General features: G+C 43.9%; 1 protein-coding gene across 2 annotated transcripts in view; it reads left to right on the forward strand.

Annotated features, from left to right (window-relative positions):
- LOC128096851 (cyclin-dependent kinase inhibitor 2A-like) overlaps positions 1 to 19,210 on the forward strand; it is a 31,483-nt gene extending 12,273 nt beyond the window's left edge. Inside the window, exons 1-3 of one of the 2 annotated variants that reach the window (XM_052716926.1) lie at positions 11,215 to 11,391; positions 16,865 to 17,171; positions 18,877 to 19,210. In XM_052716926.1, the coding sequence (XP_052572886.1) occupies positions 11,266 to 11,391; positions 16,865 to 17,171; positions 18,877 to 18,905 (462 nt within the window). In that variant the 5' untranslated portion in view covers positions 11,215 to 11,265 and the 3' untranslated portion in view covers positions 18,906 to 19,210. Of the gene's footprint in view, positions 1 to 11,214; positions 11,392 to 16,864; positions 17,172 to 18,876 lie in introns of those variants that run through there. The other variant, XM_052716925.1, reaches the window with a different exon arrangement.
- The last annotated feature ends 648 nt before the right edge of the window (positions 19,211 to 19,858 follow it).

Genomic DNA, 19,858 nt, shown 5'->3' on the forward strand with positions numbered 1-19,858 from the left:
CATTTATAAGTGAGTACATACCATGTTTCCCCTTCTGAGTCTGGGTTACCCCACTCAGGATGATATTTTCTAGTTCCATCCATTTGCCTGCAAATTTCATGATGTCATTGTTTTTCTCTGCTGAGTAGTACTCCATTGTGTATATGTGCCACATTTTTTTTTTTATCCATTCTTCAGTTGAGGGACATCTAGGTTGTTTCCAGGTTCTGGCTATTACAAATAATGCTGCTATAAACATAGTTGAGCATGTGTCTTTGTGGTATGATTGAGCATTTCTTGGGTATACGCCCAAGAGTGGTATAGCTGGGTCTTGAGGTAGATTGATTCCCAATTTTCTGAGAAACTGCCATACTGATTTCCAAAGTGGCTGTACAAGTTTGCACTCCTACCAACGGTGGAGGAGTGTTCTCCTTGCTCCGCATCCTCTCCAATATAAGCTGTCTTCAGTGTTTTTGATCTTAGCCATTCTGACAGGTGTAAGGTGGTATCTCAGAGTTGTTTTGATTTGCATCTCCCTGATGATTAAGGATGCTGAGCAATTCTTTAAATGTCTTTCTTTGAAATTTCATTTGAAATTCTTCCTTTGAGAATTCTCTGTTTAGCTCTACAGCCCATTTTTTAATTGGATTGTTCATTACATTGATGTCTAGTTTCTTGATTTCTTTATATATTTTGGAGATCAGCCTTCTGTGAGATATGGGGTTAAGATTCCATTGGTCCATATGTCAGTTTTTATTACTATAACTCTATAGTAGAGCTTGAGGTCAAGGATGGTGATGCCTCCAGAGGTGGGCTTTGTTGTACAGGATTCTTTTAGCTATTCTGGGTTTTCTGTTTTTCCAAATAAGTTGAGTATTGCCCTTTCCTGTGAAGAATTGTGTTGGGATTTTGATGGGGATTGCATTGAATTTGTAGATTGCTTTTGGTAAGATTGCCATTTTTACAATGTTAATCCTACCTATCCATGAGCATGGGAGATCTTTCCATTTTCTGATATCTTCTTCAATTTCTTTCTTCAGAGACTTAAAGTTCTTCTCATACAAGTCCTTCACTTGCTTAGTTAGAGTTACCCCAAGGTATTTTATATTATTTGTGGCTATTGTAAAGGGTGATGTTTCTCTGGTTTCTTTCTCAGCCCTTTAATCATTTGTATATAGGAGGGCTACTGATTTTTTTTGAGTTAATCTTGTATCCTGCCACCTTACTGAAGGAGTTTATCAGCTGTAGGAGTTCCCTGGTAGAATTTTTTGGGTCACTACTATCATATCATCTGCAAATAGTGAAAGTTTGACTTCTTCCTTTCCAATTTGTATCCCCTTGATCTCCTTTTGTTGTCTTATTACTCTAGCTAGAACTCCAAGTACTGTACTGAATAAATATGGGGAGAGTGGACAGCCTTGTCTTGTTGCTGATTTTAGTGGAATCGCTTTGAGTTTCTCTCCATTTAATTTGATGTTGGCTGTTGGCTTGCTGTAAATTGCCTTTATTATGTTTAGGTATGTTCCTGATCTCTCCAAGACCTTTAGCATGAAGGGGTGTTGGATTTTGTCAAAGGACTTTTCAGCATCTAATGAAATGATCATATGGTTTTTTTTCTTTCAGTTTGTTTATATGGTGTATTATGTTGACAGACTTTTGTATGTTGAACCATCCTTGCATCTCTAGAATGAAGCCTACTTGATCATGGTGGATAATTTTATGATGTGTTCTTGGAGTCTGTTTACCAATATTTTATTGAGTATTTTTGCGTCAATGTTCATGAGGGAGATTGGTCTGTAATTCTGTTTCTTTGTTGCATCTTTGTGTGGCTTGGGAATCAGAGTAACTGTAGCCTCTTAAAAGGAGTTTGGTAATGTTCCTTCTGTTTCTAGTGTATGGAACAATTTGAAGAGTATTGGTATTAACTCTTCTTTGAAAATCTGGTAGAATTCTTCGATGAAATCATCTGGTCCTGGGCTTTTTTTGGTTGGGAGACTTTTAATGACTATTTCTATTGCCTTAGGGGTTATTGGTCTATTTAAATTGTTTATCTGGCCTTGATTTAACTTAGGCATGTGGTACCTATCCAGAAAATTGTCCCATTTGTTTTAGATTTTCCAATTTTGTGGAGTAGAGGTTTTTGAAGTATGACCTGATGATTCTCTGGATTTCCTCGTTGTCAGTTGTTATGTCTCCCTTTTCATTTCTGATTTTGTTAATTTGGATGCTCTCTCTCTGCCTTTTGGTTAGTCTGGATAAGGGCTTGTCTATCTTGTTGATTTTCTCAAAGAACCAACTCTTTGTTTTTGTTTTTTTTTTTTAAGATTTATTTTTTATGTATACAGCATGTATGACTGCAGGCCAGAAGAGGGCACCAGATCTCATTATGGATGGTTGTGAGCCACCATGTGGTTGCTGGGAATTGGACTCAGGACCTCTGGAAGAGCAGTCAGTGCTCTTAACCTCTGAGCCATGTCTCCAGCCCGAACTAATTCTTTGTTTCATTGATTCTTTGTATTGTTTTCTTTGTTTCTATTTTACTGATTTCAGCCTCAATTTAATTATTTCCTCATGGGTGACTTTGCTTCTTCTTGTTCTAGAGCTTTCAGGTGTGCTGTTAAGTCACTAGTGTGAGATTTCTCCAACTTCTTTATGTGGGCATTTAGTGCTATGAATTTTCCTCTTAGCACTGCTTTCATAGTTTCCCATAAGTTTGGGTATGTAGTACATTCCTTTTCATTGAACTCTAGGAAGTCTTTAATTTCTTTCTTTATTTCTTCCTTGACCCTTTGGTGATTCAGTTGAGCATTATTCAGTTTCCATGAGATTGTAGGCTTTCTGTTGTTGTTGAAATCTAACTTTAAGCTGTGGTGGTCCAATAGAATACAGGAGGTTATTCCAATTTTTTGTATCTGTTGAGATTTTCTTTGTGACCGAGTATGTGGTTGATTTTAGAGAAGGTTCCATGGGGTGCTGAGAAGAAGGTATATTCTTTTTTGTTAAGGTAGAATGTTCTGTAGATATCAATTAAGTCCGTTTGAGCCATAACATCAGTTAGGTCCCTTATTTCTCTGTTAAGTTTCAATCTGGCAGATCTATCCAGTGGTGAGAGTGGGGTGTTGAAGTCTCCTCCTATTAATGAGTGGGGTTTGATGTGTGATTTAAGCTTTAGTAATGTTTCTTTTACATATATGGATGTCCTTGTATTTGGGGCATAAATATTCAGAATTGAAACTTCATCTAGGTGGATTTTTCCTGTGATGAGTATGTAATGTCCTTCTCGATCTCTTTTGATTGATTTTAGTTTGAAATGTATTTTGTTGGATATTAGGATAGCTACACCAGCTTGCTTCTTAAGTCCATTTGATTGGAAAGACTTTTCCCAGTCTTTTACTCTTAGGTAGTGTCTGTCTTTGAAGTTGAGGTGTGTTTCCTGTATGCAGCAGAAAGATGGGTCTGCTTTCGTATCCATTCTGTTACACTGTGTCTTTTTGTAGATGAATTAAGTCCATTGATATTAAGGATATTAATGACCAGTGATTGTTAATTCCTGTTATCTTTTGGTGGTAGTGTATGTGTATTTCTCTTCTTTGGGATTTACTGCTGTGGGGTTATCTATTGCCTGTGTTTTTGTGGGTGTATCTGACTTCCTTAGGTTGGAATTTTCCTTCCAGTGCTTTCTGTAGGGCTGGGTTGTGGACAGGTATTGTTTAAATCTAGTTTTGTCTTGGAATGTCTGATTCACTCCGTCTATGATGATTGAAAGTTTTGCTGGGTGTATCAGTCTAGGCTGGCATCCATGGTCTCTTAGTGTCTGCATTACATCTATCCAGGACCTTGTGGCTTTCAAAGTCTCCATTGAGAAGTCAGGTGTTGTTCTGATGGGTCTGCCTTTATAAGTCACTTGGCCTTTTTCCTTTGCTGCTCTTAATATTCTTTCTTTATTCTGTATGTTTAGTGGTTTAATTATTATGTAGTGAGGGGACATTTTTGGGGGGGTCTAGTCTGTTTGGTGTTCTATAGACTTCTTGTATCTTTGTAGGTGTTTCCTTCTTTAAGTTGGGAAAGTTTCTATGATTTTGTTGAATATATTTTCTGTGCCTTTGAGTTAATATGCTTCTCCTTCTTCTATCCCTATTATTCTTAGGTTTGGGACTTTTCATGGTGTCCCAGATTTCCTGGAAATTTTGTTATGACTTTTTTGGCTTTGGTATGTTCTTTGACTGACGAATCTATTTCCTCTGTTGTATCCTCTATACCAGAGATTATCTCTTCCATCTCTTGTGTTCTGTTGGTTATGTTTGCATCTGTGTTTCCTGTTCATTTACTCAGATTTTCTATTTCCAACATTCCCTCTGTTTGTGTGTTCTTAATTGTTTCTATTTCACTTTTCAGGTCTTGAACTGTTTCCTTAACATGTTTAATTGCTTTTTCATGGTTTTCTTGTCTTTCTTTAAGGGATTTATTGATTTCTTCCAATTTTTGTTTGTCTTTTCCTAAATTTCTTTAAGGGAATTTTTTATTTGCTCTTTAAAGGCCTCTAGCATCTTCATGAAGTTATTTTTAAGGTTGCTTTCTTCTTTTTCTACATTGTGATGTTCAGGTCTTGCTGTTGTAGAAGGGCTAGTTTCTGGTGGTGCCATATTGCTCTTTATGTTGTTGTATCTATTTTTACACTGGCTTCTACCCATCTCTTCCTCCAATAGGTGCACGAGGTGTCTGTGTCTTAACGAGCTGCTATTGGTCCAATCTATGCTTGCTGTGTCTGTGTCTCAGGGGGCCCCTATGTGTCCAGTCTTAGCTCTTGGTCTAATTGGCACTGGCAGATTCTGTATCTCAGGGATATTGGTCCATTCCAAGCTAGCTGATTCTGTGGATCAGGGAGCCGTTCTTGGTCTTATAGGACTCTTGGTCCAGTCAGAGCTGACAGATTCTGTGTCTCAAGAAGCCTCTCTTGGTCCAATGAGAGCTGGTGGATTCCGTGTCTCAGGAAGTTACTGGGGTCACAGGGTCTGATGGGGGGGATTTGGTCGGAGGGGCCCCTTCCTGCAGTAGTTTTCCCTGCTGGCTGGCAACTGGGGCAGAGTTGGGTAGGGGTTCACAGGGACTGGCTGTGTCCCATGGCCTGGGTCCTAGAGGCAGGACTCTCTGGGTGGGAGAAGAGTCACTCAGCTCTTGGTCCAATGAGAGCTGGTGGTTTGGTTTCCCTGTCTCAAGAAGTTACTGTGGTCACAGGCAGATGGGTATTGGGGTAGGGTGTGGGTCTTGTAGATTGCAGGGTCCGATGGGGGGCTTTGGTGTGGGGGCCTTCCCCCAGGAGTTTTCCCTGCTGGCTGGCAACTGGGGCAGAGTTGGGTCGGGGTTCCCAGGGGCTAGCTGGGTCCCAGGGCCTGGGTCCTAGAAGCCAACATTGTCATTTCTGTGGCACAATTTCTTGTTTTCTTCATGCATCTCATTTCCTGATCTTTCTCCCTCTCTCCCTCTCCCCTCCTTCGCTTTCTTTTTTTTTAAGGTAATATTAAAGGCATCTACCACCACCATCCAGCCCTGATTTTTCTACATATGTGAGCTACAATCAGGAAACAAATCATTCAGAATGGACATGACTATTAAGTGATTTTTGGATGGATTTAGAGACCCAGTTTCTGCCACTGTATTTGTACTGACAAATATCACAGAAGCTGGTACTTAACAATACTTGTCTGAGCACTTAGTTCTCAGAGAAAAGGAAGTATTGCTGAGTTGCACACCACAAATACTGTCAACAGGAAGGCATATCTGTCTGGGAGGCAGAAGGGGCCTCTCGCTCAAAGCTGGAAGCCTTGGGTTTGAGCTCCATCATACTGTGCATTGCTATAGAGACACTCTTGGCTTACTCCATTCCATTTTGTGAAGGAAGGATAATGCTTTCTATCCCACAAGAGAGCTGTCAAGTTAGAGATGATGTATATAAAACTGATCAATGTGTGTTATGTAATTGAGAGTCACTAAATGATAACCATTGATTTTTTTGGCCACTTTGAGTGGATTTCTTTTTTTAAAAAATTTATTATTAAGAGATTTTCTATTCATTTTACATATCAACCACAGATCCCATCTCCTCCCTTCTCCCACCCCCCCAGCCTTCCTCCCCCAACCCCCCCTTCTCACCTCCTCCAAGTCAAGGTCTCCCATGGGGAGTCAGCAGAGCCTGGTACATTCAGTTGAGGCAGGTCTAAGCCCCTCTACCCTGCACCAAGGCTGCTCAAGGTGTCCCACCATAAGCACTGGGCTACAAAAAGCCCGTTCATGCATCAGGAATGGATCCTGATCCCAGTGCCTGGGGATCCTCCCAAACAGTTCAAGCTAAACAACTGTCTCGCCTATCCAGAAGGCCTAGTCCAGTCCCTTAGGAGCTCCATAGATATTGGTCCATAGTTCATGAGTTTCCACTAGTTTCGCTGGCCATCTCTGTAAGTTTCCCCATCATGATCTCGATGTCCCTTGTACATAGAATCCCTCCTCTCTCATCAATTGGACTCCTGGAGCTCGGCCTGGCATCTGGCAGTGGATCTCTGCATCTGCTTCCTTCAGTCACTGGATGAAGGCTCTATGATGACAGTTAGGGTATTCACCAATTTGATTACAGGAGTAGGCCAGTTCAGGCACTCTCTCGACTATTGCTAGTAGTTTAAGGTGGGGTCATCCTTGTGAATTCCTGGGAACGTTCCTAGCACCCTGTTTCTCCCTATTCCCATGATGTCGTCATTTATTGTGGTATCTCTTCCCTTGCTCTCCCACTCTGTCCCTGTTCCAGCTCGAACCTCCCATTCTCTTATGTTCTCATCCCCCATTCCTTGCTCTCCATTACCCCTCCCTCCCCCAGTTTGCCCATGTAGATCTCATCTATTTCTCCTTCACTAGGCTATCTATGTGACCTTCTTAGGGTCCTCCTTGTTAGCTAGCTTCTCTGGAGTTGTGGATTGTTGTATGGTTATCCTTTGCTTTACATCTAGTATCCATTTATAAGTGAGTACATACCATGTTTGTCCTTCTGAGTCTGAGTTATCTCACTCAGGATGATATTTTCTAGTTCCATCCATTTGCCTGCAAATTTCATGATGTCATTGTTTTTCTCTGCTGAGTAGTACTCCATTGTGTATATGTGCCACATTTTTTTTTTATCCATTCTTCAGTTGAGGGACATCTAGGTTGTTTCCAGGTTCTGGCTATTACAAATAATGCTGCTATAAACATAGTTGAGCATGTGTCTTTGTGGTATGATTGAGCATTCCTTGGGTATATGCCCAAGAGTGGTATAGCTGGGTCTTGAGGTAGATTGATTCCCAATTTTCTGAGAAACTGCCATACTGATTTCCAAAGCGGCTGTACAAGTTTGCACTCCTACGAACAGTGGAGGAGTGTTCTCCTTGCTCCGCATCCTCTCCAACATAAGCTGTCTTCAGTGTTTTTGATCTTAGCCATTCTGACAGGTGTAAGGTGGTATCTCAGAGTTGTTTTGATTTGCATCTTCCTGATGATTAAGAATGCTGACCAATTCCTTAAATGTCTTTCAACCATTTGAGATTCTTCTATTGAGAATTCTCTGTTAAGTTAGAGATGATGTATGTAAAACTGATCAATGTGTGTTATGTAATTAAGATTCAATAAATGATAACCATTGATTTTCTTGGCCACTTTGAGTGGATTTCTTATTGTCTCTATTTCTGTGTCTCTTTTGATTATATATAATATATTATATATATAGTTATATGTCTGGCTACTTATCTTTTTATCAGATGAGATCATTATTTGTGCATGTAATCAGGTTATACATGTACACGCATATATATGCATGTACACATACATACAATTGCTTTTTTCATCTTTCTGTTTTCTCTACAATAAGAAGTTTCTCAACAATCAGGATGCATTTACATTAAAATAACTTTTTTAATGTAAAATAACATTTACATCAAACAAACTTTGATCTGGTGAAGGGCTAGACTATGTTGGTGAGAAAGGACTAGGGAAGGGGGCTTCATCTACACAGCCACAGAGGAGTCATTATCCATGCTGGTTCCAGACCTTCTCTACCTTCATGCATGCTTTATACCCATGTTCCTGCTCACAGCCCTTCACCCATTCATTGTTCAGCATGTAAATCTAATGAACTCATTGACTCCCCACAGTGACCTTGGTGGAATCTCATCATGGTTTGTTATTGGACCTTAGGAGGAGAGGGTCGTTTATGTCTCCTAAGAGGAGAAGTTCTGGCCACCTCTCACAACTGCCCCTTCTCTTTCACTGCAGTGTCTCTTCAGTTCAGATGCTTTTGTCTCCTCTGTGTCCATATACCTATTTCACCTACTTCACTGCGCTTAGCCTTGAACCTACTTCACTGCGCTTAGCCTTGACCAATCACAGCAAAGCCGGGAAAGTGTGCGATCAACATTCAGTGTCCCAGTCCCTTCCATCCGCTCACTCCTGGGTTTCCATCTGACTTTTTTTTTTTTTTTTTTTTTTTTTTTTTGGAGGTTTCTTTGTAAACTCTTCCTCCAGAAGTTTGTTTCTGTTTTTGTTTTTCCAGCTGCCCAGTACATCTCGGTGAAATACCCTGTTTTCCTACATGTCTGCACCTTTACACATGTTCTCACCTCTGCCCTGAGTATCTTTCTCCTTCTCCCTCTGAATACACAGAAAAGTCCTGGTTTGAACCCACAGAGTTTATTCTTTTAATCTACTCTCCCCGCTTCTCTACCTTTAGCCAGGATCCCGGTTCTTATATTTTAGTCCATCTTGAGTGTTGGCACCAGGTCTAAGCTGAGATGGATAAATAAATGTGGAGTGTGGTAGTTTTGTTTTAAATAAAATAGACTTTGTACCACTGTTATTTATCCATTATTTATAATAACAGGACCAACTTCCAGAGGGGCCATACACAGAGATTCCATCATCTTTGATGACCTCTACTACAAATGCCTGAACTGGTTTGTACTTACCCAAAACTTACTCGTTTTTAAATTTATTTATTTTTGTTTTATGTGTATTGGTGTTTTGCCTGCATGTGTGTCTGTGTGAGGGTGTCAGGTCCCCTGGAACTGGAGTTAGAGACACTTGTGAGCTGCTTGTGGATGCTAGGAATTGAGCCTGGGTCCTCTGGAAAATCAGTCAGTGCTCTTAACCATTTCTCCAGCCCCCCCAACCTATTCTTGATATTTTCTTTTTGTTTTCTTTTTATTATTTAAAACAATTTTTAAATTTAGACATATTTTGATCACATTCTATCCCTCCCCCAAGTCCTTCCAGATCCTCTTCCCCTCCCACTACCCACCTAACTTCAAGTTCTTTATTAAAAAAATACAAGAAAACATAATAAAACACCACTCACAAAGAAAAAAATGTAACCAAATAAAAGCACACACACACACACACACACACACACACACACACACACACACACATACACACCCAAAAAACAAACAAGCAAAAACTATGGAGTCTATTATATCTTGGTCAACTACAACTGAACATGAGATCTACGCTGGAGTGGTTGATATACCTAGACTGTCATTGCATTATAGAAAACCGATTTTCCTTCTCCCAGAAGGTATAAATGACAGTTCAGTTGTTAACTTTTACCCTAGTGGCTATGTTTTCATTCATTCATCCATTCATTCATTTTTAAAGTATAATAAAATAGAATAGAATAAGATAAAGCAGCTATCACATCGAAGTTAGACATGATAAACCAACAGAAAGGAAAGAGCCCAAGAGGAGGCACAAGAATCAGAAACCCACTCATTCACGCACTCAGGAATCCCATAAAAACACTCAACTGGAAACCGTAGTATAAGCACAGAATACCTGGTGCAGACCTATGCAGGGCTTGTGCATGCTACCTATGTCTCTGTGAGTTCTTAAGAGCTTTGATCATTTTGATTTAGAGGTCACTCTTTTCTTGGTGTCCTCCATCCCCTCTGGCTCTTAGGCTCTATCTGCCTCATCTTCTGCAGGATTCCCTGGCTTCTGAGGGGAAGAATTTGATTGAGACACTTCATTTAGAGCTGTATGTTCCAAGGTCTCTTACTCTGCACAGTGTTTGGCTGTGCGTCTCTGTATTTGTCCCCATCTGCTGCAGGAGGAAGCTTCTCTCATGATGACAGAACGCGTTTTTGATGTTTTCCAAGTAGCCCTCTAGGCTTCCTCTTTAGTTGCTGTTTAACTTCGTTGTATTGTATTCGTGTTTTCAGTGATGGCTGTCTTTTTAAATCCTCCATTTTATCTAATATTGGTAACTCTGCCCATTCATTAAAATGATTATAGTGTAAGAGTCATGCAATAGGATTGCAGTAGTTCTTAACGTTTATAAGCATATCAACTTACTTAAACTCACAACAGCCCGGTAAAATAGGGTGAGCAAGCAGAGTGTCCTCCTGTGCTTCACTCTCTCACTTTTGTATTTGCGTGCAGAATCCTTCCCCATCTGTGTTAAATAGAACTCATTAAGAGCTAGCACCCAACACCCTAACATCAGGAATGTTTCTGAAAATCCCTCGCCGGGACGCGGGTTTCACAGGGCGGGTGGTCACGACGCGGATTTCACAGGGCGCGCGGGTCAGAGACCGCGGGCAGGCAGGAGTCTCTCCAAAATGAATTGTTTGAGCTAGGGTTGCCGGCATTTCAGCGCAGCGAGGAGGTAGCTCTTTCTTCTGAATAAAAGAGGACGCAATCTTTGCCTATGAGGTTAAATACCTTAAGTTTCAATTTGGCGGTGAAAAATGCCCGCCTTCATTTTTTTCAAAAACTAGGGTGTTGCACTGGGGAGGAAGGAAACGGGAGAGATTTCGCGCTGCTGGAGAACAACGGACTAGCTCACCAGCTCAGGACACCCACGTGCTCCTCTTTTGCGCGCCCGGAAGGAGCCCAGCGTCAAGGGGTGTCTGAGCATGATGGGGAGGGGGGTCAGCGTGAGCAGCAGGTGGGGATCCTCCGATCCCCTAGCGCTGCCGCAGCCCCCAGCTCTCCTCAGGTATCCGACGTCTCTTAATGCGGGAGTGCCCACTACCGTCCCCTCATCCCTAGGTGGGGGAGGGCAGCAATGGTTTCAGGGGAGTTCTAGACGTGCTGTGTTCAGGGCGAATAGCGCCACCTATAGCGGACTGTGGAGCCACGTCAGGCACAAGGCGAGGTTCGCCCCCCAACCTTAGAGGAAGGAAGGAGGGCTCGGCTGGTCACGCGAGGACGGGGCGGGCACTGGATCTCAGAGAGAGAGAGGCGATCGGGAGGGGAGCGATTTGGAGCAGCATGGAGCCCTCTGCAGACAGGCTGGCTAGGGCGGCGGCCCAGGGCTGTGAGCACGAGGTTCGGGCTCTGCTAGAAGCAGGGGCTTCGCCCAACGCCCCCAACTGTTTCGGTCGCACCCCGATTCAGGTAGGCACAGGGTCTCATTGGCAGTGGGATGGTAGCTTTTGTTCAAGAAGAGCCAATACCTCTGGGGAGTTTCCAGTGTGACCCTGACTGCAATGGCCATTCAGTTACCATTTGGAGTGCATCCCCTGAAATTTTTGCTGCCCTCCTTCTCCTCTTTTAACTGGGTATAGTGCACCATTTTGGCACCAGTTTTCAATTTCTCGTGATTGAGAATTATTACTTGTTCCCATCTGTTGTCAGTAGATTATCTCTGGTTTTGCTTTTTAACCAACTTACTAAGCTTCAACCTAAAAGGGAATTCTTTGTCACCGCCCTGGTAATATCCACCTTTAACCATTATTTCTAATTCTAACAAAATTCCCATGAAACAAATTCGCATTCTAAAAGCCTGTTTATAGCAGGGTAAAGGAAAGTAAGTCCAGTTGTAACGATGCAATATGGGATACATTTTACACAGTTTAAAACGCATAATGAACACAAAAAGTGTTTGGGACCTTGAGATCATTTACAAGTCAAGCGTGGAGACATTTTGAGGCTAGACAGGTTGGGTAGTTGTACAAAGTAGGTGTGAGCCTTTAAAAATAATGTGTCTATGTTTTACAGTTTAACATCTGAAACGTTATCAGTGTCTGGGGAGTTTGCCTTTGGAGTCCTAAAATATGTAAGAGAAGCCCTTATTTATGAATGCAGAAAAGTCAAAAACAAAAACAAAAGTCATTTCGATAATTTTGACAGCTTTTTAGTAAGGGGGAAAGAGGAAATCGTTTTGGTTCAGAACCTTAACCAAGTTGGTGTTTGAGGCAGAAATACTTAGCAAAAGAAAAAAATCAGCCGGGTGATACATTTAATCCCAGCACTCTGGGGAGGCAGAAGCTGGTGAATCTCTGAGTTTGAGGTCAGCCTCGTCTACAGTTTGAGTTCCAGGACAGCCAGGACTACACAGAGAAACCCTGTCTCAAAACAAACAAACAAAAACACAACAAAAGAAAGAAAAAGAAAAAAATCAAGAACTCAATTCAAGGTGCTTTCTTAAAAAGATTTAGACACTCTCCAAGTATTCATTTTATTTTTGCTCTTTTCATCTTTTCCATACCATAAAAGATGTGAGCAATCTTTAAACCTAAATTTATGAGCAATTATGGAGAACTTTAACGTACACATAGAGCACACAGTATTTTTTTTTTCTTCTTTCTGTAGCTCACTTACAGTTTTCCTGAAAACTAAATTGGTTCCACTTTCTTCAGGGAAAGATTCAGCAATACTAATGCAACTGGTTATGCTATCTTGATGAGGAAAAAAAAAAAAACCTGAGTAGTTCATGTTTAAACATCTCACAGAATTCTGTTTCTGAGTGGCTGTGTCCACTGCCTGCCTTCTCTTCTGCTCCCAACAGCGGCCAGGCTGCCACTGTGGCTGTTCTGAAATAAGAGATGTCTGAAGTTGCAAAACAATCTGTGGTCATCAAAGTCCAGCCCCCTACCAAAACACACACACACACACACACACACACACACACACACACACCAGTCCATGGTGAATCCAAAAGGATGACCCGCTTTTACAAACTGATTAGATCTTCCGGAAGGGAACCAAAAACCCCTGAAGATTTTCCAAAGTGCACTCTTCAAACTTATTCTGGTGACGAACTTCCTGCATATCCAGTTGTGTGTGTGTGGGGGGGTGTTTTATTTTTTGTGACATTACATACAAGACTGTTGCTAATAGGATTCTCAGGAAGACTCCTGAGGGTAGTAAAACTTTCAACAGAAGAGGAGGAGGAGGTGGCGGCTGAAGCAGCTGCTTCGCTTGCCGAGGAGGCAACACAGGTGGGTAAACAGAAGCAGGGGTAAGAAGAGAAGGGGCAGAGAAGGGACCTGTGCCTGCCTTTACAGCACTAGGAGCAGACTTGTGGCAGAGGCTGGTTGCCAGTGCTCAGTTTATGATTGTTATTAGACACACAGTAGGCAAACACAACAGCGCATCCCTTATATTAGCATAACATTGTCCTTAACTTCCTGTAGTCTGAGTGCAGATTCCAAACCTATGGCCAAGTTTATTCTAGTGCGAGCAAGTTTCTTGTTCTTTACCCTAGATAAAGTTGAACTGCGGGTTCTCTGTATAAAGTGGTGTTTGGGGGCTTCCCCGTTTTCTCTAAAGGAATTCCTGCCTAGTTTATTTTCCAGTTAACTTTACAGAGCTTTAAATTCTTTTATTGCTCTGATTTATGTATGTAGTTGAGAGAAGGGGGTGTGCGTGGAGGACAAAGGACAGCTTGTGGGAAGCGGTTCTCCTTTTCCACCATATGAGTCTGGAAAATGGGAGGTCAGGCTTGACAGCAAAGGATTTTACCTGTTGTGCCATCTTCTTATCCTAAAGAGCTTTTAAAATTTACCATTATAAGCAAAACAGCTTGGGGAAAGTCTTATGTGATAATTAATACAATATGACTTTTATTCTTGCATTGAAATTGCAAACAGGTGACTTGAAGTTAACATTCCTATTGGGATGGTTAGCATGACTTCCAGCCTCAAGCCAAGCTTCTAGTTTAGCAGCAGAACTACTACTGCTTAGCTTATATCTAGCTGGGCTCTTCCTTAATTTATTGTGTATAGGTGTTTTGCCTGAATGTATATCTGCACCACATATATGCTTGGTGTGCACAAAGCCTTGGGTTGAGTTCAGTGTATCCTCTATGGTAGTGGCTTAATTTATTTATTACTATTATTGTTTTTTTGAGGCAGGGTTCTCTATGTAGCCTTGACTGCCCTGGAACTTGCTCTGTGGACCAGGTTGACCTTGAACTCACAGAGATCTACCTGCCTCTGCCTCCTGAGTGCTGGGATAAAAGGTGTTCGCCACTTGGTTTAGGAATGGTTTTATTTCCAAGACAGTTTAGGAATCAAGAGCAGGCCTGTCCCAGTGAAGAAGTGGATGAGATCTACATGAGTGGACTGGGAGTGGGGGGCGAGGAGTGGGGCATGAGAACATAGGGAAATGGAAGGGTCGGGCTGAAACAGGGACAGAGTGTGAGGGAAGGGAGGGAGATACCATGATAGATGAGAACATCATGGGAATAGGAAGAGGCAGGGTGCCAGGGAGGCTCTCAGGAATCCACAAGAATGACCCCACCTTGGACTGCTGGCAGTGGTCCAGAAGGTGCCTGGACTGGTCTACTCTGGTGACCAGTCTAGTGAATACCCTAACCATTATCACAGAGCCTTTGTCCAGTGACTGATGGAGGCAGATGCAGAGATCCATGGCCAGGCACCAGGCTGAGCTCTGGGGAATCCAATCAATGGGAGAGAGGAGGGATTCTGCAGGCGGGGGATGTCGAGATCATGATGGGAGGACATGCAGAGATGACAGGCCACACTAGTGGAAGCCCATGAACTGTAGACTGGAGGCTGTGGAGGCCCCATGGGACTGGACTAGGCCCTCTGGATATGGAAGATGGTTGTTTGGCTCGAACTGTTTGAGGGGGCACCCAGGCAGGGGGATCAGGATCCGTCCCTGGTACATGGGTGGGCTTTTGGGAGCCCAATGCCTGTGGTGTGATGCCTTGGTGTGATGGGGAGGGGCTTGGACCTTTCTAGTCTCAATGTGCTGGGCTCTGCTGACTCCCCATGGGAGACCTTGATTTGGGAGATGTGGGGATGTGGGGTGGCGTGGGAGGAGGGAGGAGGGGGGATCTGTGAGTGGTATGTAGAGTGAGTAGAAATTTTCTTAATAAAGAAAAATGAAAAGAAAAAAAAAGAGCAGGCCTGTAATCATAGTTTTTTGGGAAGGGGATTGTGCCAGGAGTATTGACAGTCCAAAGCTAGCCTTTCAAATTTTAAACTTGAGAAGTGTCTTGTTTTATTACTATTCTAACAAATTTTTTCTTTTATTGAAAAATATTTTTTCTCATATACTATATCCTAAGTACAGTTTCCCTCCCAGTTCTTCCCCACCTTCCCTCCTTTAGTTTGTAAAAAAAAAATTTAGACAGCTCAGAGTCTAGCTTCCAACTTGGTATGTATGTGTAGGTAAAGTTCTCATCCCCTTCCTCTACCCCCTGGCTGCTGAGAATACAGATCTGCAGGGTTTATGCAGTGTTAGAGTTTGAGCCCAGAGTTTCCTGCACATGTAAGGTCTTATCGCTGCTTTTATGGCCAACATGACAAACTATAGTAATTTGGAGAGAGGGTATCTTAATTAAGAAAATGCTTCCATCAGATTGGCCTGTAGGCAAGTCTTTGGGGGCATTTCCTTGATTTCTGATGTGAGATGATCCAGCCCAGTGTGGGCAGTGCCACCCCTGGGCAGGTCTGAGTTGCATAAAAAAGGAAGCTGAGCAAGCCAGTGAGAGCATTCCTCCATCTCTGGGCTTCAGTTCCTCCCTGCAGGTTCCTGTCAGGTTCCTGGCTTGGCTTCCTTCAATGATAACCTTTCTTCCCCCAAATACTGTGGGTCAAGGTCTTCCTCACAGCAATAGAAAGCAAACTAAAACACTAGGCAAGCATCCCCCCCCCCCAGTTAGCACACATTTAATGACTAAAACAAACACAAAATTATCATTATGTAATATGGGAGCTGGAAGTCTAACATGAGTCCATGGGGCTTCATTCCTTTAGAAGGCTATAAGCCAGAATCTGTTTCCTTTTTCCTAGTTTCAGTGGCTGCCAGCCCAGGGCTCCTGCATCTTTTCTCTGACCTCTGCGTCCCTCCCTGCTTACATCTTCTCTTTGGCAGGATATTTGTGATAACAATTAGTCTACTCTGATAGTCCAGGATAATGTATCTCAAGATCCTTAATATAGTGATGTCTACAAACTCTCTTCTTTCTAAAATATATTTGAAGTTTAGGGGATTAATAACTTAAGATCGGGAGGGAACATTAATATTTTAGGGACACGTTAGACTTTCTCATTTTAGACTTCAAGGAATCTAAGTATAACATTCTAGGAAGACAAAATTTCGTGAGAATTGTGGTTGTCTTCTTTTTTTTAAGATTTATGTATTTATTTTATGTATATGAGTGCTCTATTGACTTTATGCCACAAGGAGGCATCAGATCCCACTATAGATGGTTGTGAGCCACCATGTGGTTGCCGGGAATTGAACTCAGGACCTCTGGAAGAGCAGCCAGTGCTCTCAACCGCCAAGAGCCTCTCTGATTGTCTCTTTTGCCAACCACTTTAGTAATCACACAATCGTAGATGTCTCAAATGAGGCAAGTGCAGTGTCTTTGCCCCTGGCGGTGTTCTACAGGAGTTTGAGCACCATGAAAGCGTAGGAAATCTGTGTGTAAGAATAGAAGAGACAGGACGGGAGCAGCGAGCTGGTACTGGAAGCCCTTAAAGGGTAGAACTTCGTGACTGGGGGTTGTCTGCACGGGGTAGTTAGGGATGAGGCTTTGTAAATAGAGATTCTTTCTTGGGCCCTGACCGCACTCTGGCCTTGACCTGTCTACTCTTGCTTCTGACTTTTTCAGGTGATGATGATGGGCAACACCCAAGTAGCGAACCTGCTGCTGCTCTACGGTGCGGAACCGAACCGCGAGGACCCAGCCACCCTCTCCAGACCGGTGCACGATGCAGCGCGGGAGGGCTTCTTGGACACTCTGGTGGTACTGCACCAGGCGGGGGCGCGGCTGGATGTGCGTGACGCCTGGGGTCGCCTGCCGGTGGACTTGGCCCTGGAGCGGGGCCATCGCGATGTCGTGCGGTATCTGCGTGCGGCTGGGAGCGCTCCCCAAGGCAGCGGGCCAGCAGGCATAGCTTCGGCTCAAGCACCCCCAGGTGAGCACCGCTTGAAATCTGAGCGCTTCTGAAACTCATTTACAGGTGGAAAAGTTGAGCAGGGTCTCCTGGCTGCCTTCACACAGCCAAGTTGTGGGACAACCTAAGAAGATGCAACTCAAACGATCCTGAGAACATGGACGCTGTCCCATAAATTCCAGCTTTACCCACCCACTTACCCCCAGTCAAGGCCTAGGCTGGAAGGCAGGAGGGCCAGAGGTCTCGGGTTCAGTTCGCACTGTGGAGCAGCAGCAGGGACTCGCTGCCTCTTACAGAGCCTCGGTTTTGTAGCTTCGCCTGGCAGACCGATTTCACAGTTTCCAAACTTCTAGACCCTGTCCTTCAGCTCTGTGTTGACAAAAGCAACTTTGTCAACCTTGGCCCTCTGCCTTCTCGGTGGAAAATTTTCTACCCCGCCCCCCTGGAGGGAGTTTTGAGGGTATCTGAGATGGAGATGTTGCAGTCCCCCCTTCTAAGGAAAAGAGACTTCTTTCTTTCCCGTCTTTTCAAGCTTTCCATTACATGGCTAGAGGTTCAGCTGTTAAGAGTACACTTCCTGAAGCAGAATTCGATACCCAGCACCCACTTCAGGCAGTTTACAACAGCCTGGAATTCCAGCTCCAGAGGACTCGATTCCTCTGGCCGCCGCGAGCACCGGGCGCGCGTGCGCACGCACACATAATTAAAAATAAAATTTAAGCTTTCCACTTTTTGGAGACATGGCTAAACCACAACTGAGTATACACTTCCTTTGCCTTTCAAAGCCTTCAGACACCACGAAGCCTTTCTTTTCTTGGATCCCATCCCTCTACCCCCCCTCCCCATGAAGTTTAAAGTCTTTTATTTACGAAAGAGAAAATATTTTTTATTTAAATGAGATATATAAAGCAATGCACGAAAATAACTCAACTGTTTAGTGCAAAACATGACTTAGAAGATGCTAGAATGACCCTCTGGAAGTGGGAGTGTTGAGTGCGGATCACAGAACACAAGCAGCCAGCAAGAAAAGGGAGGCTCTGGGTGGGTCCGATCTCTCCAAGCGCAGATGTCTTCCGGAGAGCGTGTGGGAGGAAACCTGTTTTCAGTGGGTAGGTTTGCAAAGGAGGAGTGTGGTCAGGACAAAGAAGTAGTTAGAGAAGTTGCTACGAGAACGGGAGTGAGGATCGCAGGTGCCGAGGCTGCAGCGGAAACAGCCGCAGCGAGGAGGGGAACTAGCGAGCGAAGGCGGGTCCCGTAGGAACCGGGAAGACCTTAGAAGAAGGCGCGTCCATTTTGTTCGACCAGTGACAAAATGCCATTAATAGGTTGGGGTGCGGGGAAGACCAGATGGAAAGGGACACTGCGGGGGTCCTCTGCCTTCCAGAGCCCGGAGCTCTCTGCTCCCGGGATCGAAGGCACCTTGCGGGGAGGCCGGGAGGCGACTCTTCACGGCTGCCCCAGGCCGGGCAGGATTCGCCGCCCGCTGTCCCACAGTCCTGGTTTTCTCCGGCAGCAGAAGGGACAGCCAGGCCCAGGGCGGCTCAAGCTGCTGACACGGCCTGGAGCCGAAGGGAAACGTCGGGACTGGCCGGGGTCTGGGACTGGGGGGAATTACCGGGAGAGCTTGGCCGTGGTGGTGGCGGTGGAGCGGGGCTGCGGGGAGTCAGGACGGGACTGGCGCCTCCGGCTGCTTTTCTAAGGCGGGTTTTCTCTCTTTTCTCCGCAGACGCTCCGGATTTCGCGGACCACCCCTAGAGCAGGGCTAAATCCCTCCTCACCTGCCCGCCCGGTTCGCTTTCTTGGACCCACATCTGGAAAAAGAACAGCGCTTGGCTGGTCCCGATTCGCGTCTGTGATTCTAGCATGTGGGAGACTGAGGCGCGCAGTTAGAGGCCACCCTGCTTTACAATGAAATAAAAGGAAATAATGCTTTTTAAAATGTCAACTGTTTTTTTTTTTTAAACATAGACTTGACTTCCCCGGCTCCCAAATCCCGTTTCAGCTTTCATTTCTATATTATTTTGCAAAAAGTGTTTTGAAATAAACTCCCTTTCTTGTGAGCCGTGCTGTGGTGCTCCACCCCACCCTCTACCCGGTACTGTTGATGTAGTAACAGCCATTTAGCGGAAATAAGAGAGTTCAAAAGGGTTATTGACTCTTCTAAAATTTCCAACAAATTTGTAGATCCAAGACTCTTAACTAAAAAAAAAAATAGTTTTTATCCGCTCATTCTGTCAACATTTATTATTCGGACACTGTGCCAGAGACTAACCAATCCTCACACAAAAACAGGAGAATAGAAATTTTATTCTCAATTTCACTGAGTCACAAACAACATCATTTCTGATACTTTTGTTTCGTATGCCTCCTACCATAGACAAACACGTCCGGATCTCAGAAAGAAGATCCATCAAACAAAAGCCAGATCTTCAGATGAGGTGTGCTTAAGATGGTGGATCGAAATTGCAGGGAGTCTGGGTTTTCATAATTGGCCTTTGGTCATTACCTGACCACAATTATCAGAGTGGTTCGAGGTGCTTTGCTTAAGTAACAAAGCAGACCCCGCCTCTCATGCCTCCTTTGCGGGCTGGCCGCGGAGGACTGCAGGAATCCTAGCTGAGCCGGGTTCCCTGACAGTGTCCTGTGGTAGGATTCCCAGCTACGCTACTCCACACCCCAGAATGCAATGCACCTCCAGAGCAGAAATA

The sequence above is a fragment of the Peromyscus californicus genome, unplaced genomic scaffold (assembly GCF_007827085.1).
Source record: "Peromyscus californicus insignis strain IS unplaced genomic scaffold, ASM782708v3 Scaffold_5__1_contigs__length_169319896, whole genome shotgun sequence".
NCBI lineage: Eukaryota > Metazoa > Chordata > Mammalia > Rodentia > Cricetidae > Peromyscus > Peromyscus californicus.